General features: G+C 44.0%; 1 protein-coding gene across 6 annotated transcripts in view; it reads right to left on the reverse strand.

The window, feature by feature from the left end:
• Window positions 1-26,451, reverse strand: part of rspo2 (R-spondin 2) — a 75,311-nt gene that overhangs the window by 22,652 nt on the left and 26,208 nt on the right. For all 6 annotated transcript variants that reach the window (XM_033639937.2, XM_078171948.1, XM_033639936.2 and 3 more), the window contains 3 exons: window positions 20,892-21,080; window positions 9,479-9,622; window positions 9,011-9,199 (listed from right to left, as the gene is read on the reverse strand). In XM_033639937.2, the coding sequence (XP_033495828.1) occupies window positions 9,011-9,199; window positions 9,479-9,622; window positions 20,892-21,080 (522 nt within the window). The remainder of the gene's footprint in view (window positions 1-9,010; window positions 9,200-9,478; window positions 9,623-20,891; window positions 21,081-26,451) is intronic.

Consider the following 26,451-nt stretch of genomic DNA (forward strand, 5'->3'; position numbering starts at 1 on the left):
GAGGAACCTCTAAAGATTCGGAACATCATAGTACAATCCAAATCCATACTAATGAAATGTTTTAAAGCAGGGTAAGCTGGTTTTATTACAGGTTTTACAAATTGCCACCCCTGAAGCTGCTCTGTAAAATCCTTGAACACCTAACTGTATCGATTTCTCTTCGAGGAAAAAATTACTGACTGTGCTCAAAGGCAAACCTCCATCATATGACAAGTTGATGTCTCTGGCAGGTAGTCATCATATATTTTATAGAAGCCCAAATAGAGGTCCATATATGAGCCCAAACTGACTTCAAAGATCTCATCACAAGCTGTTGCCATCCATCCCTGTAAAGATACAGACTGTGTCTCGTCTGCTGTAAAAAAAAAAAAAAAAAAATCACAGGGTGTAACGGCACAAACTGCCCATCAAGGGAGCATTCACCAAAGGCGCGCTTTACAGCCCTGACCGTGTCATGGGCAATATCAGCCTATATACTGCTCAACGGGGGGAAATACTGTAGCTCCCGTTTGTGGGGCATGAGAACATGAAAACATTCCACTTCTGTACAGTATCTCCCCTTCCTCCCCCTTTTTTCCTCCTCACTCCCCCTACTTCTTCTTTCCCCCCTCCAGTTTGCTGCCACTTTGTTTGTTTGTGTACGTCTGTTTTTGATGGGGCTGTTGATGTCGGCCCATATGCCTCATTTCCTCTGCCAGAACAACGACAACGAAAGCCTCGCAACCAGCGCAGTGTTCCTCCTCTTTGACAAAGTCACGCTGAACAATATGTGCACACAGCTTTTCAAGCTTATAAAATGATCCACTTAGGTTATGATTTCATAAAACTGTGCAGACTGAAGTCACAGCTGAATATAAACAACTTTTTTTTCATGTTTGGTTCTCAGTTGGACATCTACTAAACATCAAAGTGTGTTCTAGAAAGATACCTACATCCACCAGCTTGGATTTATTGGAAAGCGTTACGACCGATGCACACTTCACAATAAAGCGAGTCAAACAAATAAGAGGACTGCTGCATCTAATGTGTGTACACAAGTCTACAAAAGGCAGTTCAGCAAAACCACAACTCAACTGGGCCAAAGAGTGTGAAAAAAACACACACCCTTCACTCACACCCCTCCTCTTTCTTCCTGCTTGGAAAAGACCAGATGACAATAATGTGGAGTATGGAGCCCCAGTGAGCGCCGCTGACCCCTCCTCTTCCACCTCCCTCCTTCCATCCCTCCACCCCCTGGTCTTTGAAAGGCCTCCACATGTTTATGGCTCATGCCTGTGGTATGACGATGGATTCTCCATATAAAAGCCAGCAGGATCATGGGGTGTTTCAAATATTGCTCTCTGAAGACAGTTGCTGACAAAATGACAGCAGCCATATTTATTTTGGTCAGAGTGCAGGGGCACTTAGTGGGAAGTTAATCAGAGACCCCCCCCCCCCCCCCCCCCGGCTTCCAGCATCATCCCCCTTCCCACCCCCCCACCTCCCCCAATAAGGAATGTACCCAGGGCAGAGAAGTCTCACAGACTACTGGTAATGACTTTCTCCTCTGACAGAAGATTTAACACCGCTAAACTGCGCGAGAGGCAGAAAAATAAACCCAAAAGTTTGGTTTGAGAACATCAGCATAAAGCAAGTGTTGATTGCCTGTCCAGACATGAGCCTAGATAATCAATTTTCATCTGGTTAGGAGGAGATATGAAACATAAGCGCGGAGACAGGGGGAGAAAAAAAAGAATAATCTATGGCAGAGATTCGCAAATATGTTATAGTTGAAACAGAACTTGTGTTAATTTGTGACTGCGACCGCAGCGGTGACCATAACTGCCATTGGCACTGGGATGCTGGAGACCTGGCCAAGTCAATGACAGGTTGATGTGTCTTTCCTCTTCACCCATACTCTTATTCACTACAGCACAGTGCAAAGCTTCCAAAACACTCTGTCATCTCAGATTTGCAGTTTCACAGCCATGTGTACGGCATGAGGAAATCATCACTATGTCTCTGTTTGCAAGTTATTTTTTTTCATCTTCACAACCAGATTTCTGCAGCATTTAATTAAATTAATGAACGATACAAGCTTGTGCAAGGGGGGCTGTCACAGTCAGACGCCTACCCAGGCCCTGTGTCCAGAGCCAGGCCATCCATGCTGTCCAGAGGAGGCATGGTACTTCTGAGGCCTTCTCACCAGCTACTGTATCAGCCCCTACAGAGCGGCCTTATTAAATGAAGATTAAGCTGTGGCTCCCTCAGTCACAACAGGCTGCGGTGTGAGGCACACATAATCAGTATGACAGGTCGGCTGCCAATTAGTGCTCTCCTTCTGTCCTGGGAAAACGCTCCTCACTCCGCTCCCGCTGGCGGGAAGAACTGATCCGGATTGTCCATGATATTACCCAGGCCAGAGATCGCCGTTAATCACCACCCGTCATTCCATCATGGCAGAAATGAGAGTGGGACTTGTCATCTGTGCACCAGCTCTCCCTTCCAACAGTCCTGACTTCCCATAGAGCACACCCGGGGAACATTAATTGGAATAATCAGATAAGTACATGAAGGAACAGAAGTGCAAACCTCTGTTCTCGAGTGCTTTGGTTAGACATCAGAGTGGTGGCTCGAGCAGGGCTCGATTGTTGTTTGGCTTGGACAAACTGCACCATGAGCTCTTCTGTTGAGACGAGAAGAACACGCTCCATCAATTAGCCTCAAGTTGAAAGCGTGCATCTGTTTAAAAAAAAAAAAAAAGCTGGCCTGATGGTAGAAGGCAACGTCTGACAAAAACACATCCAGAAATGTGTTTGGATGTCGGCTTTCCAAGCCAAACACAGGCCAGACTCAGATGTGATCACACTGACTGTGTAACTAAAACGCTCAGAAGTGAATGGCATCTTTCGCCAGGGCTTAAACCTCTTGGCTCAGCGAGTATAAACACCAAAACTGTGTGTCACACGCTCACACGCACGCACGCGCATTAACTGCTTGCTCGTATGCAAAGGCTGCCAGAAACCGGAATCATTTGGTGTCCCAAGCAGTGTGTGCTACAGACAAGGCGGTTGAGCTTCCTCCACAGCGGATTTGAGGCAATCACCGTTGCTCTGTGCATCGTTTTACAGGAGTAGAGACTTATGCGCAGATGGTTCGCAGACGGTGAGGACCAGGAGGTCCACAGTGCTGTGGATTCACCGCAGAACCACACTGGCTTCAGACAGAACCTGGCGTAAATCCCACTAGTCAACCAAACCTTCTGGGGTCTGGTCGATCCAGGGCGGATCTGGCTTCACTTTGGTCCCCTGTACCAGACTGTAGGTGCTCTTGTGGTAAATTAAACAACTGCCCGCCTCTCTGTCATGTCCAAGGCCTTAAATACAGACAAAGACCTTGCAGGGCCTTCAGATGTCACACTGCGGAGGAGTGATGAGGTGGTAAACTGAGTCTAGGCGGGTTTATCCTCTTCTACACCCCAGCCACAGAACGTGTAACAAAACTTATTTATCCAGGGTTTCAAATTGATGGCGGAGGGAATAGACTGGGCATCATGGCTACAAAAGGTAGTTATCACAGTTACAGTACAAACACAAACTGCACACAGAAGTTATGACAGACAGTATTAGTGGTGGCTGGATCCGAGCATTCAGATGACGGATGGGATGGAGGGCTTGGCCTCGATTGAGCCCTACAGCAGAAATGGTTTCTCTGGTTACACACATGGGAGATCAATACTCCCACAAAGGCCCGTAGCTCTCCAAGTACAGGTACATAATCCGATGGCCAAATATAATCATTATGCTCCTTCTTTCTTGCACTTACTCTTTCTGCTTTCCTTGCCTTTTTCTTTCCATAAGGTCAGCAGGCTGTGAGTCTTCATGGGCTCGTAGTAGCATTTAAACTGTAAATTGAACTACATTGTTCTGGAAAACCTTAATATGTTTCTGTTATCAGTTCCAAAATTTGCTAAGCTATAAATTTTTACTGTTCTATAACTTCATATTATAAAACTTCTGTTCTTGTTTGGGTTAACTTTGGGCTCCTGCACTACAAATGCCCCTCAAAATAATCTACTTTTACCTACAAATCAAGCAAACACAGCTGCACAAATGTCACTCCTGCCTGCTGCCATAAAGACTTTTGTGCTGTCTGAGAATCTGAAAGCCGATTTGTGAAAAACTGTCGGAAATTAGCCCAAGCTGCAATGGTACATTTGTGTTGGACTTTAGTCCCTTTTAAATCCCAAATCAGGGATTACATTAAGAGTGGGAGTTTGGAGAGCTTTCACATTTTAAGTTGTTTACACAAGATCTAATGTCACTGGCAGAAGCAGCTGTTGTTCAAAGATTATAGTAGAGTGGGTGGGCAAGAGAGGAAGAAAGAAAAAACGCACAGACGGATTGATGGGACAGCAGGAAAAAAAGAAGCAAAGAAAGAGCAATCAAACTTGTCACGTGTCACTTTGTAAACCAGTGAATCTGGTGACAGGGGTTGCTGGGAAATATCTTAAGGGAATTCCTTAATGGCATCAGTGTGGAACAGCAGGGGCGCTGTGGCGTTATCGCTTTCCTCACCTTTCCTCTCCTCTCCTCCCATCAGCTCACAAGACAGAGTGGGGGGAACCCAGTCTGTCAATGGTGATAGCGCCGGAGCAGCTATTAATAAACTCTCTTTATTGTTTATAGCCTTGTTCAGAGCACTACTCCAGGGATCCGGAGGATAGAAGAGCGTTTTACCGTCTCAAGGGTGCAATGTAAACGGCTGGCACACACGCCAGCCAAGCAGCCACGAGACAAGACTTCTTTATTCCTCCAGAGATTGTCTTGCACATTTTCCACTATACGAAAATCAAATTTAAACAGCTGGTAGAATCTGACAAAGATTTTCATCAGCACTGCATGGACGGTTTTCTAATCACTTGATGTTTTCGGAAGTTATGTGATTAATAGCCATGGGAACACTTTTTCCAAATAAATAACGCTGCAGTTATTTAATCTCGCTGCCAAAAACAAACAAGCAGGTCAAACTATTCAAAATGGCTTCAGATGCTCTGTGCAACACAGCTGGTGGAAATGTACCAAACCTCTATTTTATTTTGCCAAACTTCAAATGTTTGCTTAAAATTAGCTTGACAGCTGGATGGAAATATCTTTGACAGTGTACCGCCACATATTTTGTCTGTCCGTGCCCTGCACACAGTCTTTCCTCGCCATTTCGGGGGACAGGGTGCGTTATCGGGACAGTGCTGTCCTGGCAAATGCCAGCTGAGAACAGCAAATGAATTCCAGCAGTGCGAATGATAGACGGTGTTTACAGTGATCGGCAACTAGTACGGAACACATCAGACACGGTTTACACAACTCGTCATGTTTGCTGTGAATGCCTAGCCTCTTGACATTATCTGGGCTTTACTCTCTCTGACTTGTGTGTGTTTTACAGAGGGATTAGATCTCTGCCGACACAGAGGGAAAAGAAGAAGATCATTTGCGTCGTCCTTGTGCGCCTCGGTTAAGCTGGGAGACAGGGATCTGTCAATGACGTCCAGTGTAATTTAAATACGTAGATATGTAGAAATGCAAGCCCGGGTGATCAGATAAGCATTGCCATAAATAGTGTATACCTACATGCTGTGTCCTCTTATTTCCTGTCTCCATTTAATCCACGGCATCTTTGCGGTCTGCCGTTATATAATCCTATGCTTATCCTAAACATTGGTGTCTGGTGTCCGCTGAGAAGAGCTGATAAAAATGTTCATTTTTAGACTGTCTTAAGTTCCAAGTGATCATTATAAGCACTCCTTATATTTATATTTCCTTCTGAATATAAAATCCATATGTTGAGGTTACAGGTTTCTAAATTTAAGATTCATTTTTACCATAATGCATTGCAAACCCTGTTATTTTAAAGAGACTGTTCACCCCACAATCAAAAATTGATATTTTTTTCTCTTACCTGTGGTGCTATTCATCATCTAGACAAAGAAGTTGCAGAGTTGCTGGAGACATCAGCTGTAGATGATATCTGGCTTTTCATGAAAAATATGGACCTAGATGGCCACAGACCTTGCTGTGAGCAGTTTCGTGTTGGAACTATTTTCTTTCCAACCAACCTACTGTACAGCCATTGTATGACAACGCAGAAGGAAGTGTTCATGTACTGCTCGCTCACATGGCACCACTGAGCTTACCAATATTACAGCTCAGCAGGGATGGGAATTAATACGTTTTTTTTTATTAATACCAATGCCATTATTGATCCTGCTTATCGGTCCAGATCTTTATCACATTCCTTATTGATTTCTGATCCATTTTCTATGTGGAAAAAAAGTAGGCCTCCACAGGTTTTCAGCATCAATTCAAATGTTTTGCATTTTGCTGTTACTTGAAATGATCATTGTACAAACATTACAAGTAGCACTGTTGTCATCTCTCATCATGACATAAGCCAGGCATGGGACTGTTTTGTCCCCTTTGCCATGACTCCTTCTTGTTGCAAGTTTCCAGCAGTGTAGAGATATGAATTTGATGAAATTCTTTTGTAACGTACAACTGCCAGAAAGAAACATGCCAGCACTGATAAAAGGAATTGATAAGCTTGGAAGCATGCAATTCTGATGGATCGGAAAATTTGCAACTGGTTCTCAAATGGATTGGATTCCTATCCCTCCAGCTGAGCCGAGGAGGACGCCATTAATGTTTACATCTAACTGTGTCACGAGAACAAGTCTCCTTTTGCGAGGTGATCCAATTGGTGGGTGGAGATTGGTAGAAAGAAAATAGTTCCTATGTGAAACTGCTTGCAATAAGGTCTATGGATTATCTTGAGTTTTTACTCTTAAAGTGTGAAAAGAGTACAAGAGTTTGAAATAGGAGCAGGAGTCCCCGCATGAGGTCAGCTACTACTCTTTATTTGTGAAAAGAGTGAAGCACTGTAGTGGTCCTTGACCCAGGGTAGAAGGAGGCCAGGCCAGGGTGTGCCTGGCTGCCCGAGACTGCAAGACGAAGTACCTCGCAGGGTTGAGGTCACCTACACTCTACCAGGTCATGATTTCTGGAAAGAGATGTTGCTGTTGAGTTTTTCATGAATTTCTTTGGGGCTTTGAGCACCACAAGCTGTGAGTGCCATCTAGTTGCATTAGATTTGAGAGAAGACAGACATCCCTGCAGCCTATATGTCCAACACAGCTCACACCAAAACCATCTGGACTGAGAGCACTACAGGTAAGAGGAAAAATATGCATTTTTAGTTCTAGACTGAACTGTCCCTTTAAGTAGTGTTCGGGACCTACAGCTTGCAAAGTCCTTGAAATTTGTGATAATGTAAAAGGTCACAAGGTTTTTCATTTTGAACCCAGCCACAGTCTTGAACCTCCACTTCCTGATCACCTGCATTTCAGAGGGTGGCCTCTCCTCCCATCGGACTATGCTTTATTATCACTCACGGGAAGTGATTATTTTACAGTGTCAGTCGGTGGAGCTCCCATGCGACACCACTGGATCTCACTCCAGTTCGACTACAGCAGCTTACATTTTTACATCGTATTTATTTGAACTGCAGAGTGTTGCATTTCACTGGCTTTTGCCAAGTGGGGATTTTTCATTGGCGGTCAAGCAGTGGGAAATTAACAACACATGTCTAAGTCTGAAATTTACCTTTATTAAACGGGCCACCACAGCACTTCACGAGCCCGGAGAGTCCTAAGATGCACACACAGTGACACATTTACACGCAGCTTTTAACCACACAGCTGAGGCCACTGTGAGAGACGTAACTAAGTTGGTGGATAAGGGACTGTATCGAGAGCTTTGCAATGGACAGTAGCAGGGTGTCTGCTGTCAGTTTATAAAACACTGAAGAAGACTGGTTCTGCTATGCACTCAGTTTAGACTTCACAACAATTTCCCATCAGTGACTTCATGCTGTAGATAAAAACGGCAGTAACCAGGCGCAACAATGCCAAATTTTAATTAAAGGAGGTCATAAAGTTTGTTGGAAAAGGTCAAGCAGGCACGGAAGAGTCATGAAGAGGTGCGCGGGGGTTGGGGAGAATTTCCCTGACAAACAGGACAGGGCTTTAGGAACTAAATGTGCCATGGAATCACAGTTTCCAACCCAGAGAGCAGCGAGGGCCTTGGTAGCGCTGAAATATGAGAAACTATCAGGGTTTATTTCAAGTTTATTTACTCTTTCACCACTTCACTAAATGATCCTCCCATCCAACACTCCAGGCCAAAAATGGAGAAAAATCCTCGAGGTTAGAATATTTTCCTCTTTCTGTTAAACAATGTTTTTCTTTTTTTGACAGCCTGAATGATATCTGCCACTGTAATTGCTTCCTTATTTGGTGAATTAAATATTTACACTTGGCCTATCCTAATCCTAAGTTTATGAGAGACGTAAAAGTGCATTAAGGGAAAAGACATTTATTTTAAAAGCACTGCTAACTGAGGCCATCACCCCAAATGGTGTGTTTGGACCGTCTGAGAGAAATGGTTTACTTTTTGAAAAAAAATATTTCCCTTAGCTGTATTCACACAGAGAGAAATTCCAGATTTGACTTCTCATTTAATGGCCTGACATACATGCTGTGCGCACCGCAAATATCTCTCGAGCTGACGGGAGGAAACAGAGACGGCCATTGAGGAAACCTGCAGTTCGTACTTTGAAGAATTCCACTGAGGAGAGGGAAGGGAGATGGGAGAGAGGGGGGAAAAATATACCTCAGAAAAAGGGCTGGCTCGAACAAGGCCGGCGTGGAAAAATACTGATATTTCATGCACGGGAACGCCACCGTGCACCTCAAAAACACAGACGGTGAAAAAACAAGGTTGAATAAAAGGTACGAGGGTTACATGAAACAGGTGGAACTCTGAGAAGGGGAAAGAGTTCCCCTACGGGATGAGTGGGCTGTTTTCTTTAATAATCACCAGAGTAGCGTAAACCTTAAAGTGAACATGGATGGAGTTGGTATGGAGTGACAGAATATCGCTCTCACACACACCAACATATGGCTCAAAAACATCCTTACCTCTCCTGCAGTGCCGCATGGCCATTTTGCACATCCTGGACTCAGCGATGGTGGGACAGGGTATTGTGTCCTTGGGTGGTTTCTTTACAATGTGCCGCGTCCGGGTCTCCAGACCCCACTTATAGCCACAGGTTTTGTTTCTCCTGGTGCAGGCTCCCCATTCGCTCCACTGGCCCACCTCGCAGCCCTCTGCAGAGACACACAGACACAGTGATGTGCAGTGAAACCACCGCAGAGTGCACATTAGAGGCAACTCAAAGACCCTGGGTCAAGCTTTAATACAGGGCAAAGGAGCTTTACTGGGATGCTATAACCTCTTTGTGTGTGGTCCCAGTTCAACTGCTTGTCCAAAATAAGCAGGCCAACCGGGAAGTTATAGAATACTGTGTACAGGTAAAGAAAGGGGTTAAAGACAAGGTTGTTTACTTTCTTGACACTCTTTGCACGTATCAGTGCTGTTTCACGTACCTCCGCACTCCATGGTGTCCTCCAGCGGGGCAAAGCCCTCGGGGCACTTATCAAAGCAGCGCCCTTTGTGTAGGTAAAAGCCCGACTTGCACTTGGTGCAGAAGTCTTTGCTGAAGCAGGACTCGCAGTTCTCTATCCTGCACCCTGGAGGAAGAAGGAGAGACAGAGGAGAGTCATCAGGGTCTGAGCAAACCCTCTCATCTGGAGTTGATCGAAAGCTAAGGGGTTTGGGGAAGGGGGGTTCTTGAAAGGATTATGCTGTCTCCCCCCACAAAAAAAAAAAAAAAGCTGTGGATGCCCTGTGAATCATTTCTCTCAGGGGTTCAAGTTTATTTTAGAAAACTTGTTTCGCCTGACAGGTATTTTATTTTTTCATCTTCCTGTTCTTGTTCAGAGTGAGCAAATCAACAACGTGAAAACAGAGCAACAGACAGTGAGGGATTATGTCACACTGACCTCTTTCAACAAATTGCACCAACATCCAACAGCCTGGATACAAACACACAAGGGTGAAGGATTTGTTTTAACACTGGGGGGTTTGGGGGTCCTCTGCAAGGAAATTTTGAGCATCAAACACTTACTCTCCTACATTCTGATGAACATTTTTATGCACCAATTTGTGTCTTCAAATGTCTTAAATTTTGTCAAAATAAAAATCCTCTGCTACTTTGGTGTTTGTGTTGGGGTGACAACTGCAATGGTGTGCTGCAACAGGGAGAATCCATCCCATTAGCTTTCTGAATAGCATCCTAAATATGCTATGTTATCGCTCAATGCTGCTCCAGTCTGTCTGCTTCCATATCTGAGCATTATTAGGAAGTCATGTTTTCATTTAAGTGCAAATGATGGCTCATCATCACAATGCCAGCCAGCTGTGTGGATCCTCAAAGTTCTGGCTTACGATATAAAAAGGGGGAAGGTGGGTTAGCAAGGGAGAGGCGGGGTGGGGGGACGACAACATTTTCGCACCGCCTTGCCAAACAAATGCTGATGCGTTTAGTCAGCAAACACAACAGCACACTTATCCTCCCACGCCACACCCTGCCGCTGCGCATGACACACAGCGCCGCGCTTGCAAAAGAAAGGCACGGCAATGTGTCATCAAGCTCTCACTCTGCAAATAGCACGTCAGGCAGGGCCAAATTACAACAACCACACCAACAGGGCGACGCACAGGCCCACATGATTAGAAGGAGCCTCCCAGGACTGGCTAATTTATGACGTTTCTCAGAAGCTCTATGTGGCTCTATTGCCCAATACGCTTCCAATGTCAAGGAACCACGATCTATAACCTGCAGCCACGGCTTGCAGAGGGCTCCCCAGGTAGGATGTCATCTGCTCCTCCAATTGTGTCTCGCACAGGGTCGCAACCATGCATTAGCGTGTGCACATTTCTCGGCGCGTAAACCTGCGTCACTGTGATTTTCCACATGTGAGAGCGACGGAGGCTGAGGGCTGCTCTTTTATCTGTGACCCTTGCAGGGCCCGGGGAAGGGAAGGTTCTCACAATCACACCCCTTAATTACACCATCTCCAGCTAACCATCAGGCCTCCTCCTCGACATTCCTCCAAAACGAGGGGGTCCCTCCCCGCTTTACTTTGAACCCTAAAGTATGGCCTCTGCCCACTCACTCTGGTCTCACGCTTTCCCGACCAGTCTAAACAAACCGTGGACACGCACACACACACATGCACAAACACACACATACCAATCAGATATGGCTGGAGATAGGCCCACTCTGCAATGAAGCTGTGCTCCACATTATGCAAAGCCTAGATACACTGACCATAAATCACCAATCTCTTTTGTAATTTCCTGTGTTCTCACATCATTTTCACAACATTAATTCAATCATTTGATATTATTTATCTTTTCTTGAGATTTAATTCACTTCATTTTATCTTATATCTCAACATAGGTCTTCGATCTCTGGAGTTATGCAGTGCTGTGGAGATTTTGATGTGGAATGTGTGAGTCTAGGGGAGGTATAAATGCATTTTGCTGTCCTTTTTTTTTTTTTTAGCCATCTGCCTCTCATCCACTTCTTTTCTTGTTAAAGTAAATCAGTCAGGTTTGATATAAGACAAAACCAATACAAGGAGCAGGCTAATAAATCACCAAGCTAATTGGAAAGCGCAGAGCTGTCTCTTACCCTTAACACTTCCCAGGCCTGTCATCACCTGACTTTTAGCTCCCAAACAAAAAATAAAAGAGTATGAAGGGGAACAAGAACATCTGGCAGTACTCTCAAGCACTGTTGTGCAATCCTCAGTTATTGACAGTAAATAGGAGAAACGCAGATGTGTGAAATACTGTATCCTTGCAGCAGCAGTAGCACTTGACAAGGTTTTTGATTGAAACATCACTGTCGGTCTCAGACGCAGTAAGGCTGTGGCGCAAATGCTCGGAAATGTTGTTTTCTAAATAGAAGATAAGTAATAATGTCACAGTGTGAGATGGATGAGGTGGATGACACATCAGTGTGGCTCCATGGGAATTAGAATGCAGGGAGGCAAAGCTGGAGGGTCAGAGGTCATCAGAGAATGCGGTGGGTAGGAAGGGATCACCATGACAGACATTTATCCTTCTGTCCAGTTATCTGGCAAAAGGCTATCTGGGACAGCGTGGGCTATCTGTGGCACTGGAGAAGCTCCCACAGCGATCAATGGCCGAGTCGGCAGTTGGGCAGCTTGTCCAGCAGCTCCAGAAACTGATACAGGGGAGCGGGTTCATTCTCCCTGCAGGATTAACCTCTGGACCACCTTTAAAATCTTCATCTAGGTGCCTCAGGGAAACTAATGAGAAGTAATGAGGTCATCAGATCTCACTGAAGGCCCGCTGTTCCTGGGACTTAAACGTATTATCATCATTATCTCCCAGCCTGGTTCTGGCCGTGAGTTATATGATGAACACAGGAGGGAAAGCCTTGTGTTTCAGCTCTGAGAGGAATTTCAAAAGCTGTGCGTAAAGTGTCCGAGGGTGCACGACAGAGGTGTGGACTCGAGTCACATTACTTGGACTTGAGTCAGACTCAAGTCAGAAATTTGATGACTTTAGACTTGACTTGACAAAACCAAAAATACTTGCAACTCCCCTTGGATTTTAACAACAATGCCTCGTGACTTCACTTGGACTTGAGCCTTTTGACTTGAAAATACTTGATACCTTCCCCCGAGCCAATTTGGGAAGAGACTTTATGGATATTTTTCCTATTTCAGATGAGTTAAATACAACACGACAGGACAGAAACATACAAAATTCATTCTGTTGTGCTGATTGTAAATAGTGCTATATGAAAGTGCAATGACAGCACTGCCTTTTTATCAGTTGCACTTGTTCAGTCACTTGCTTTTTGATTTGAACTTGTTGTAACAAACTTAAAAAAGTTTAGGACATGGCACTTGAATTGGGACTTGCCTGCCTTGAATTGGGACTTGACTTGGATGGTCTAATGATGCCTGGGTCCCACCTCTGGTCCAAGGTTTAAAGCGGTGTCGACTAGTTCCACTGTAACCCGTATCGCTGTTACACTTCTTTTGTTATTTGTTTGACTTTGCACTTGAATTTCATGTGGTTTGCATGTCAAGTGCATTTGAAGCAGAGAGATGAGTCACAGAGCGTCACTTGTGATCTAATGGCGCATGCTTGGCAGAAGCTGGTCCCTTCGCTGCGGTCTGGATAGGGATCCCGCCGATTTTATCACGGACACTCAAAGCCTCAAGTCAGCTTCAGTCAACTGCTCTTCCCCCGCAGGCTGACAGCACCATGTGTAATCACTCTATTTATTTACATGAATATTCACTGTGTCAAGAAAGGGTGCTAAATCATTTTGTGAAGATGGATGAATCTCTCGTGTTCCAGACGGGGTCTTTTACGTTATCTGAGCTGGAGGCGGGTTGTGAGACCACTCATCAGTCTACCGAGAGAGCCTCAGCCTCCTCCAGAAAGCTAACCAGACCCGATGTTGCGCAGCAGGAGTGTCCATGTCGTAAAAGGCCTGGCAGTGTGAGGGGGAAAACAAGCCCGATTTTTCCATCCTTTGCCTCCAAGCTGAGTCGAACAGCTCTGACCTACTCTCTAGGCTTCGGGTTTGGCTGACATGGAAGCTTTGGCTTGCTCGCTGCCACCCAGCCATGTCGTGTGGAGCTGTGGATGGCAGGGGTTCATGGCAAAGGCCAGAGCTGCCATGTTCTTCCCAACTCCCTCAATGCTGTTTTTTCCACCTGGGTGCTTCTCCGCACACCACTGTATGTTTAGGTGAAGCAGGGATGGTGTTCTTGTCAATCAGCATCTCCCAGAGAAAGAGCAGCGATGACAGATGTGTCAGCGGTCCTCCTAGCTTCTTCACTCCAAGGAACACAGTCTGTGATATACTGCTCCTGTATCTGCTTAGCCAGCTCCAGCATACACACAGACAGCTCAAGCCTCAGACAGTGGTCAAGCACAGACAGCCCTTCCACTAACACTATAGTACGCACAATTACGCAGAGTTGTGAGAAATAACCCGATTCAACTCTGTGTCTGGCTGTAATGTCCTGGGAGCAGGGCTTGGTTTGGTGGGTCCATTGTATTGTCTGGCAGATGTGAAAGTGCAGTTAGTAAAGCTGTGATGATTAAATGTCCCTCGGTAAAGCACAAAGGCCAAAAGCAACTGGTCTTTTTGTTGGTTAGACTGTGCAATGGAAATACCCACAAGCTCAGAATTAGAGCGAGAAAGGAAGAACTTGAATGAGAGACACGGAGCGGCTGCCAGGGCTGCCAACTAAAGGTTGCAAAACCTGCGTTAGTTCTTTTATACAGCCTTGGTACCAATTTGGCCAAGGCCCATGATGCATGGCTGGTATCCACCTCCCGCCCAACAAATTCCCATGATGTACTTTAACACTAAAACGATCTTGGAAAAGGCACATCCAATCACCTTCTACTTCCAGCCCTAATTTGATGTGACAGAGCAGCGAGAAATACAACAATGGGATTTGGTAACAGATTTCCTCAGTCCGAGAAATGTAGTAAAAAATAAATCACAATTGGCAACCAAAAAAAAATTACCTCTGACAGAGGAGTCTCTAGTGGCACATTAGGCTGACACTGACTGAGCTGTGATATTTAAACCACGCTTCCAGAATATTGGCAATCCCAGGTCTCGATCAGACTGGTGTTGGTTGGCAGCGGACACAGCTGGGGTTTCTGTGTATTTTTAAATCCTGCTGCAGTGGGATAAGGCAACTGGGTTGGTGGCTAGAGTGTGTGGATGTGTGTGTAGCAGTGGGGGGTCCGTAATACACCCCAAGGGAGGAAGTTTTGAATGCAGCCTTGCTCCCATGTTGACCCACTCAACACTTTCTCTCTGCTAAATGACAGCTCTGATAGTCGCCTTTCAGCTCATAATTCTTTCAGCCTGAGAGTTTGCTTGTGATACAGAATGACAGAATATGCTTTGGCTTGGGAATGTATGTTAAAACCGAGGTATTATGAAAGAGAGCAACCACATTCACACAGATTTGGCTGTACATAAAGCAGCACACTGTGTGACCGTTGCTACAAATCTTCCCTGCAGAGCAGTGGGTTGACACCCACAGACACTGGTGCAGGGCCTCTTCTGGGCGGCTGATAAGAACCCCCGTGGACAACACTGGAGTTACTGCATATGGTTTATGGCTCATATCAACCCGTCCATTAGCTGCTGAAAGGAGTTCTTGCAAAGCAGAGACCCGAGAACATAATATATGGACATACAGGAAGGTATTATGCAACACAAAGGCACTGCTAACGAACCAGCTACATCTCAGGAATGGCAGTTAACGCTGTGGCTCCTATGTCTCGGGCCTCTCTGGAGTCCAGCTGAAGTGTAGCTGTAAATGGGCCCCCAGTTATGTTATGTTGCGGAAAGTATAGTTCCCATTGTTGTTGGCTCTAACTGTGGTGTTATTTTCTCTGCAGTGTAGGAGAAAAACCCCAAAACGGTGAACCTAAGGCCCAATCCACATGGACATGGGTATTTTTGTAAACAGAGCTCCTTTTTTATGAGTTTGACCGTATGTCCACACGCAAAGTGCGTTTTAGGTCACGAAAAACGACCCTTTTGTGAGACTCAGGATGAAGATGTTCAGAAACTCAGTTTTTAGTGTTGCGGTGTAGACAGGGAACACTGAGTTTCTGGCCTGTAATGGCTGTGTGGCATCATCTCTTTTGTGAGGCATCACAAATGAGGTGGCATTTCATGCAATGGCGAACCTTGCTGACAGGACTTTACATGTTTACACATAAATGTAAAGTTACTCTTCCACTGTTTTGAGGAAGGAGGCGTCAGATTGTGCTACGGAGGTCACTGCTCCAGGTAGCCTTCCGATAATAGCTTTTTTTTTTTCAGGTTGCTGATTGGCCAACATCTTCTTCTTCATCTCCTTCCTCTTCTTTGCGTGGCTTCAGGGTTACGGTTATATCACAGCCTGTGGATTTGGCATGCTCTTGACAGAGCTTCAATTGTGTTTTTGCATTTTCATTTGGACGGAGATTTTTTTTTTACAACAGTGTGTGGACAAGAATGTCTTTGAGAACAAAGGAGGGATGCATGTGTAACTACATAAAGGACACAAGTATGTTAACATAAAAAAGGGAGTGTTGATTCTTAGTTTCACATGGGACACAAACAGCTGTCTCCTGAGTAAAAGTCAGGTGTTTATTGTCGCATTCACCACTCCGACCTCCTCCCTACACAGACTTTTCTGCTCTTTATACTGCCTATGAAGCTCAGTGTAACTTCAATCAGGAAGACTTTCTTTATGCTATATCCATTCACTCTCTGTCCAACTCCCACCATTTCCTCCACCAATCAGTTGACTAAGGGTGTTCCCAGGTTGGTATTTTAGAAGACCAGAAGGCCACGCTGAGCCTGCTCCTCTGCCCTGAATGAAACAGTCGACCTCTGCTGTGACCAAAACTAACGGTGCATTCAGGCAATCCTCATCTCTTAAAATCATAAATGTACAACTTTATGATCAGGAGGTTGACTTATAATATAGTCTGAACTGTGACATCTTCAAAACATGCTGAACAACTGGCAAAAATTAATGATGAATATATGACACAGCTTATGTTTTAGCCCAGAGACAAACTGATGACCTCTCCATAGTTTTTGCCCAGTGCATGCTGGGATAAGCTGTAGCCCACCCATGGGGGTGAAAAAGAATACTAAAGAAGGTTTTTTAAATGCTGTTTTAGATGTTTTATATAAATAATATCTACATGCATATGCTCACAGACAGACTGTTTCGGGCTAAAATTAGCCGTCTCTTACTGACCTATTGGTGAAACTATCTGAGTGATTCTGACTGGGTCAAAATACATCATATTGAGAGCTCATGCAGTAAAAAGTGTATTCATCCCTCCTCTCCAGCCATGGCTCTCTCCATCACATGCCTCAGGAGGCCCTTTAGAAAAATTGAAAGTGAGGTTTCAACCAGCGAGCGGCTGAGCGTACAAACCTCTTGCTTGTCTTGCTCTTGTTTTCCTTTACCCAGGCAGTCCACAAAAAAATTCTTGAATGAGATAAGATCACACAGACAAACTCTGGTGTAATAATAAGCAGCTGCTCCCTAAGTGATTTCAGAGCCTGTGTTTAAAAAGCTCATGATAACAGAGACATAATGCCACGTTCCAGGCCTCTTTGGAAACCAGGAGCACCCGGCAGCTCCGACCGCGTCCGCAGAGAACCCCCTCACCGTCATTTGTCCACTGTGCCTTTGAGCTCTTGCATACCAGTTGCCTGTGTCAACTCACAAATAATATCCACTGACCCGACAATTAGCTTCCAACCCAATAAAATATCCCCTTATGGAGGTTGGACGTGAAGTGTTTAGTGAAAATGACATGCGGAGCGCAGCTGAGAATGGGGGTCAAATAGGAAACTGGATTAGAGAGCAATGACTGAAACAGTGATCACATCAAAGTAGGTCTCGCTCTGAGATCTGATGCTACGTGACAATACAAGATGTTGTTCTATGAGCAGTTTGTATGGAGCGGGATTCAGATTAACTTGCCACACATCAGGATCATTTAAAGTCAAACTTCACCCAACATGGAGATATAGCGGTTAGGATAGCAGGGTTAAAGTAAAAAAAAAATAAAAAAGAGAGAGAGAGAGACTTTTTACCAAGATGTCTTTCTCTTCCAATTCTCTGAGTCATGCAGATAAAGTGAAATGACTGTTACTGGGTAAAACTGCAGTAGACAAAAATGTTCTGAGCCTACATGACACAGAGGTGCTGCAAGACAGATTCACCTCACTTGTTAAAATGGAATCTTGATGTTTGGTATTGATACTTTTGGACATTTTTTTAATTACTCCCGTTTTTGTATTTACCACATGTAGAAATAGAAAATGAGATAGGTTGAACATGCAGCTAGCTTACATCAATGAGTCACTGATGAGTCATACACCCTCCAACCGCGAACCAAACCAAGGGATTCCTGAATGTAGATTTACCAGTGACTAACTTTACCAAGCTAGCTAAGAGGGCACAACATATAAATAACAACTTTGGAGTTATAGCGGATTTATACGTGTGCGTCAGATCTACGCAGACTCTTCGCCATAGCCTACGCATGTGGCCTATGCCATTGTGAGCACTTGTGCGGTGTGTCGCTCTGCAATTACACCTCCAAAACACTAGTTGGCGGCGGGGTTTTTGTGAAGTGCTGTTAAGTTTAGTTGATTCAAAATGCACCCAAAACACACATTAAACATGGCTAAATAGCGAGTACAGAAGTCGGCTTCACTATAACTCGCAGCATTCATAGACAAAGCACTTGTCTTTTGCTGGACACATTTTCCCCACAAATACAACATGCTTATATATTTAGCATAAGCCCAAGGCAATTTACATTGTATAAACGTAGTGACTAGCGGACATTTCCTCTACTCATATTAAGCCAGGGACAAAAGCAACATTAAAAAAGGTAACCTTACAAAATTCAGCTCCATTAAAAAACAACAGTCTTAAAATAAGCACGGTTTCAAACAAACACAACATGCGTCACCAGCACAAGCCTATGGCACTTTACATTGTATAAATTAGCCTAGCGACTAACAGAGATTTCCTTTACTAATACAGTATGAAGCCAGGATACATCACACACAAGACTGAAAATGTTATTTTGTGGAGGCTTTATTTTCTTCACAATTTATTGTTTCTTATCTGTGAAATAAAAGTAAATAAAAGCTTCATTTCCACTAAGGGAAATGGTTTCAGCTTACAAAAACCGAGAGGAGGTCTGTGTCGTCACCACATTTAGTTACATTTCTGAGAAGGTGCACGTCAGGCTACAGTATAGGGTGGGTAGAGCCTACGCCGTAAGTATGGCGTTGAGTATGGCGCTTTAGTGGGTATCAAATTTTTTCTTGTTTTATGTTATCCTTGCACCTGCTAGCTAACAGATACAGATACAGGACCAGTCTGTCAACTGATCACAAAGAGAGGATATAAACCAGTCCCCCAAGAAGTGTGCTGAGCTTTAAAGCCAAGATTTCGTAATGGCCAAACAGTATACATCCGTCATGTGGCACCCTGTGGCCCAGAAAGACTTTTCCCATTGAATTACGTGGTGAAAGAGACATCTGTAAATCAGTGGATACATTTTTTTGAGGGTCACAACCCCAGCGAAATAATACATTTCATTTTTAGAATATAACCCATCCGGTCTGATAACATGCGAAAAGTGTTCAATAGATTGATTGAATCATTTTATTCCAATTTAAGCTAGTGGACATCTAAACTGGAAGTAGCCAGCTTGGTCGGTGGAATTCTCTGCCGGCTGCTCTATGGGAAAAAAAATCATCATTGTCACATGTTACTAATTAATGCATTAGGTAATCATCACAACTTGTCCTGCTAAATGTGAACATGCTTATCAAATTGCCAGATTTCTGGGTACATCCAAAACTGTCTGGTGCAGCTTTAACATGCTTTTCATTTTCATAATCAAATGGAGCCAGTGGATGTTGCATCTATGTTGGCAGTGATTGGGTAAGCAGAACTTTTTTTTTTTCCTTCCTGCGGTTGCTGCATGTTCGAATTATTGGGCCTAAAGGTCCGGACACCCTCCTCTGGGGTTTGCGTCTGTCAGGAGTTTGGCTCAGGGAACCAAGTGAGTTCAAGTTCCTCTCTGTTTTCATATGAAACACTCAGCCAACACCTCGGGCTCTGTGTAAAGCTATAAAGGCTCCCTCTCTCTCTCTCTCTCTGTTTGAGCATATTCCATGTTAAAATAAGGTTATGAGATCGGGGTGCTACATGAGGAGGAGAGGGAGACATTTCATTAATTGGATTTTAGTGTTATTCTTTAACGAGAATCATGAGAGCATATCAATGTTTCGCTGTTATTGTTTGGATTTTTATTAGAGTAAAACATAATTCAGAGTGTGTGAGAGAGAATGTGTGGTCTGTTTCACGTTATTAAACCAAAACAATATTTTCCACCAAAGAAAAAGTATGGTGAAAAATAACATTTACTACTTTTACTGCAGGCCACAAAAGTAATATGCGTAACAATGAGACTATTATGAGACTTTTAGCTAAAAATGTCATTTGGTTTCATCGCTGAAACAGTAATTAACGTGATGATGTTTGCCCTCCTTGTGACTCCACTACTAATCTTCAGTGATAATGCTTTGCTGCTCTTAATGCTTTGTTTTCTCTTATCAAACTTCATTGAAAACACAGTAAATGGTGGAGGATCTGGACACTTCATTTGTGACTGGTTTTCTGTTCAAAGTCAAAAACTACGTTGGCCGCCAAGAAATTATACTGTCTGGTGAAAATCTCAGTCCGCAAACCCTTGCAGGCAGTCAACAAAAGAAGCTATTTTCATGCCCTAATGCGAATATATAATCATCTTTGTAGTTCAGATGATATTGAATGACATGGCCAAAAGGGCTGGCTTTTACATGTTGCTTTTAATATGACGTTACCAGTCTCTGGAGTAGGTTTGGCCGAATCTTCAGTGCATCTTGGTTGCATTTGCACCTGGATTTCATGCCTTTAAACATCCTCTTGACTGGTATTGTAGGTGTAAGGGGAGTGTTAAAGAGAAATGAGAAACAGCGCTCATCCTAGCTGGAGTTCAGTGTTAAATCCCCAGGGAGACGCCGCTAAGACGAGGCTTCACTACTTACATCCACCTGTGTGAACAGATGAGCCGTTCAAATTGCGAGGTATGTGTGTCTCCTCTGGATAATTGACAATAAATCATGTGTTGTGGGAAAAGGGGGAAGCTGAGGGAGTGTGTATGCGTGTCTGGGGAAGATGGGGTGGTGGGGGTGTTAGGAAAAGGAGGGGAAATTCAGCGGTGTGGGAGACTCAAGGGAAGGGGTGAAGGGAGGCTGGATGAGTTAAAAAACTTGAGAAGACTTACTGGAGCACATGTTGAGTTCAGGGCTGCGCATGCCGTAGTATCCGGCTGGACAGTCGTGAAGACACTCCCCGTACTGCCTCATCCTCTCCCTCCGTAAAAACAGGAAGAGTTTGGGCTGGCAGTTTACACAGCCGTTGTCTCTGGAGCACACCGAGCAGCCTTTACAGATGGGGTACGCTCCATAGCTAGCTGCAGGACAAACACAGAAGCAAAGGTGATTAATAAGATGGAAGCAAATATGTTAAGGTGTCAGTATGCTTCAACCAGAGTGCTTGTTGAATGGTTGAACAGTATCTGAAACCCCCTTCCCACACACATTTTCTGATGTTGGCTTCCTCTAAAAAATGTTGTAACTTTATGAAATAATAATCTTAATGAGAACACCTGGTTTACGCAACACTTAGCCAGGTGTATAGACATGAGAAAACAGGGTTTGAGTTTTTATTTCAAGCTCTGTGTTTCATTCTGCACACAACTTTATCTGTGTGCAATTTGAGTGCACAAATGTCTTTGAGAACAGATTGCCCAAAGTGTGTGCAACTGTCTCACCCCTCCCTATGACGGCAGGGTTTTGTCCTCTCAGATGTGGTTGTTCATAACTGCTTTACACACTTGCCCTCTGACGTGGTCATACAACATTAAGTATGAATTTGTTAATTTGGAGTGTTCTTTGGCCTTCACAGTAAGCATTAATAAAAGCATGACTACATCATACAAGCTATCTGACTTCAAAATTTTGCTAAAGCCCTGCACACAGTGTCAAATATGCTTTTCACTGATTTCATGGAGAGAGCAAATACACCCAACCTCTTGTCATTGTTACCTTGGGCACTGCATAATGCTTGCAATTAAACCTCACCACTATGCTCAATATTTAGTCTGTTTCCACAATGACCTATCAATGAACAACCAATGAGATGATCCATGATGGTCCATGATGTAACCTGAAAGTGATCAGTCGTTGCCCTAAGGATGAGAATGTTTAAATGCACACATCTCCTACTGATTTTTGCATTCATACCCATCTCTTAAGGAGGATTATTGCCAGTGCCTACTTCTGTACTAAACTGAAATACATAATTCACAAACAGCCTTAGGCTCATTTTCAACAATGACAGTAGCTCCTACATCTCATGTGTTGGGGGCCTCTTAGACAGTGATACTCAACCTACGACCTGGATGGCCAGATGACCATTTTCTAATTCTCAATTATTTTCCCAGTGGGAATTTTTTGTGCACTTTGAATGTAATTAATGTGCTAATGTGTATAAAAAGCATCAAAATACAGATTGTTTATCAGAAAAGTGCCAGGGGAGGATCCCACTGACTCCCCCCTTAGACCGATAGAGGTCCAGACTAAGACCCCGAGTGTCCTCAAATCCTAGAGACGCAGCATACACCTGACCGGGCTGCTGCAATTGGATTTGCCTATTTGCAAAGATTATATAGGCCCTATACTGATATATAATATGAATGTTTGTTTATCAACTAACCCTGGCCTTCTGTCATTTTGCAAAAGTGGCCAGCGGGCAGAGCAAGTTGAGTATCCTTGGCCTAAGAGAACGTAGCAATATGAGGTCAGCATTATTGTTAGTGTTTTTCTACAGCCGCACTGGAAGATGCATCTATCATGTTGGTTCAGAGGCCTGTTTTTTCTGCACTATTAACAGAAAGATGAATTCTCTTGCATCTTTGTACCATCCCTCATGTGTGGATGACCCTGACTTCACCCGATGACAGGGACAGGGTGAACTAGAGGCAACAGACTCAACTGTGGGGGGGCTGACCAGCAGAATACAAGCCGAGTACAAGAATAAAACCAAAACAACCATAATAGATATATCAGCAGGATATTCTCTAATTCACAGTAAATATGTCCAATTCAACAATTTGTCATTCATGCAAACTCTGGCTCCCCTCTCGACGTTCGAATGCTGATTGGTTATGAATGTGAATATTGCATTAATTCTGGTCAGAGCTGGCCTCCTGAACGATTGTGTTGAGACAGCCGATGAAAGCCCCCAAAACCGCAGTGGCTCTGGCCTCGGCTCGAGTTGCCTGGGGAAGACAAAGGAGCCAGTAACAAGACAGTCCATTCCACAATAAGTGACTTTCAATGTAAACTCCTTAGCGTCCCATTTACAGGAAAATGTCCTTGGGCGAATCCAATCTCCAAACGAGAGACACTTCAGTTGATCTAAGCCAAGTCTTAAATATCACAAGCAGGGACCGAGTAACAGCGCTGCTCAAACTGAGGGACCTACCACAACGCTTCATAAAACACTTTGCAGCAAACTGGACAAACCCTGAGAGACAGAGCAGAGCATGCCTGTGTTACTGGCCGTGGATCCGCATATTAGATTTCTCTGAACAGATTCACCCAGACGAAAGTGAGCACTAAGTGGGCCCAGTGCAAGCATCAGTTTGTAATCATGTGAAAATCAGTCAGCGAATGTCAGAATTATCTTTTTTCAGTTCTTTTGTTGGTGTTCTGGGAGACAGTCTTCAGAGAGGTATGCTGGCTCTGCCAAACTACACTCATTCTCCTGAAGCCAGGGTGGATGGAAGTAAGATTAAGTGCTAATCAGAATGTGTCTCCGATGGTCTTTAGGGATGAGGTTTACAGCGACACCCCATCGATCACAGCAGCGCCGGGATGTGCGCTCCAAGCCTATTCATCACACAGACTGGAGATTGTTCATCTCCAGTCGGCACTCACTTGGTAAGACATGAAGGAGAAAACTCAGAATTATGACTAGCTTTGGCTCTTCCAAATCTCAGGTGGAAAATTCTGACTTACGTTCAACTGTCAATCCAGTGTCTACTATTATTTTTTATTGCAGTTGTACCAATGCAGGTTGTCTCTCAAGTCAGTACAACATCTTTAGAGTCAGCTGGCTCTACTTGGTGGACACAGGTGCCGTTTATCAAGTTTACAACGGGCTAAAGAACAGTATATCAAAAATACAGCTGTTTTTGTTTTTTTACTTTTTGATGTAGTTTTAAAAAATCATATGCCTTGCAGGGACTGCTGAAATAATGTGCAGGTAAGTATATTTTGATATATGTCTGTATTTATATGTTTCAACACATTTTCACTCCCAAATCTTCAAATACCAACACTTGGTAAGACTATGATGCTCTGTACCCTCCACTATCAGTTTTGAATGCTTAGGGACGGTATGTCAATGTACATGCATTGTGTCTTTTCAGAATGAGACATGTAGTCTCTTTCAAAATAAACTCAGAACATAGACAATATTGAGTTTTAGGTTTACTTCTATAGTTTTAATCAACAGAAGTACTTGGTTAGATTTAGAAATAACATCATGGTTTGGGTTAAACTAAGTACGTTCGTTAGTAACTGGGGCCTCCTACCAGTAGGATGTGCCTGGAACACCTCCAGCGGAAGGGCCCAGGAGTCATCTTGATCAGATGCTCGAACCACCTCAACTGACCCCTTTCGTCGCAAAGGAGCAGTGGCTCTACTCCACGCTCCCTACAGACGTCTGAGCTCCTCACCCCATCTCTAAGGCTGAGCCTGTATCCGCAACCTCATTCTTTTGGTCATTATCCATAACTTATGACCATAGGTGAGGGTTGGGATGTAGATGGACTGGTAAATCGAAAGCTTTACCTTCCAGCTCAGCTCTTTCTTCACCATGATGGCCCGGCACAGCGCACGCATCACTCATCAATCCATCTCACGCTCCCTCACTTGGGGCAGTAACTCAGTCCCAATGTGGAAGGGCCACCCAAAGCATCTCATACCACTGCTAAAAGATGCCTCTGTGTGCCTGTATCTGATACCGAGGGACACTGGCCAAGCGTCTGTATCAGATGAGCTGGAAGTGAGACCTGGTTGGTTTCCACACATATACAATTAAAACACTAACATTAAAACATGTAAACATACTACATGACTCTTTTATTTACAAAAACCTGGTTTTATTAAAAACATTTTCAGGTAAACCACAAAAATAATTTCTCAAATGCATCTTGTATTTCATTCTGTCAGTCCTTCCATTCTGTAAAACTAAACGGCACCATTAGACCAAACCTCATAGTTAACCATATATTTCTGTGGAATATACAGTCTGGATGTGTTTACAGCAAACTGACATTCACATTAACTTGGTCACATTTACTCCCCCTGCCCTCGCCAAACTTGAACACAACACTGACAGGAAGGGAAAGCCAACTTGGCAAAAGTAAAAAACTGTGAAGCTGGAAACCTTATTTCTTCAGCCTGTTCTGAGTGGGCTCAACTCTGTAACTATTAACCAAGTGCTAACAATACTATCCTAACAATAACAGAAAAATAAAAGCAGGGCCTGTGGTCATCTTAGATCACTGGCCAGTCAATCAGCAGAGAAATTACAGTCACTGAAAAGTCTCTCATGACTCTGGCTCAAAAATTCAGCTCACTCTTTTGTTGTCAAACATTTGTTTTGCTGGTTGCTAATCTTGCAATGCACACTGATTGAGGGCAACATAATCACACGCCGGTTGAATGCAGCAGATCCCACATCCTGGAATTAGCATACGATTGTGGGGGGAAAAAGGGGGGAAGAAGGAAAGGCTGTATACGGTGCAGAGAAACTCTTTTGGTGCTGATCTTGGGAGATTAGCTTGTGTGTGTGTCTGTGGAAAGGTTTGGAGGTTCAGGCCACAGGTATGTCAGGAAGGAGGCCACAATTCACAGTGTCTGGAGCAGCGCTGTCCAACTCACGTCCTACACTACCGGCATAATGTCTAGCGCACTTTACATCAATCTGTCGACTGCCAGCAGGTTTTAGCTGTTCTTAAAGAAAACAGTCATTCATATGAATCTGATTCTTGAGACCAGAGGAAATATAAGAGTAGTTCCTGTACAGCAGAGCTGAAACTCTTGAAAAAAGTATTTGGAAGAGGCTTGTGAGTAAAACCTTTACTCCAGCGTGCTGCATTGGCATGAAAATTGAAAACAGTTTGCCAAAGCATGTAGCAGCCATGTTTTTAAGTGGCACTAAAGAAGAGAAAATCAAAGGGAAATGGGTTAAGTGTTAGTTCTGAAGTCTCTATAGATCATTGCAGCTTAACCTAATTTGGCAGGAACATGAAGCCGTATGTTTAGTGTGCTGGGGGATGTGTTCTGAGTTATGGATGTGGTTTTTGTTTTGCAGATTGTGTCTTTCTCCTGTTCTCAAACAGCAGACGCATTCAAACTCAGTCTATCCGAATGACAACTGTGTTTTGACACATGCTCAACTGCCCTCTATGGCTTCTCCTTTCCCCACAAATCATATAAAGCCTCAGCTCTTCGAGCGTTTCTTCTGTCAATCACGTTGAAACCGAAGTGACCCAGACATATAGAAAAGCCGCACAGAAAGTGCTCATTTTGAAATTATGGATACCGGGTTTGCCATGCATGTTTTTTAAAACAGGAGAGGAGCGTACACGCCATTCGAAGTGCCACTCGCTGCGCACGATAAACCGATGCCGTTTACGGTTTCAACCACAGAATACGTATTACGTGAAACAAAACAAATCCGCAGTTCCCACTTCTGACAGCTAACTG

This window comes from Epinephelus lanceolatus, chromosome 10 (assembly GCF_041903045.1).
Source record: "Epinephelus lanceolatus isolate andai-2023 chromosome 10, ASM4190304v1, whole genome shotgun sequence".
NCBI lineage: Eukaryota > Metazoa > Chordata > Actinopteri > Perciformes > Serranidae > Epinephelus > Epinephelus lanceolatus.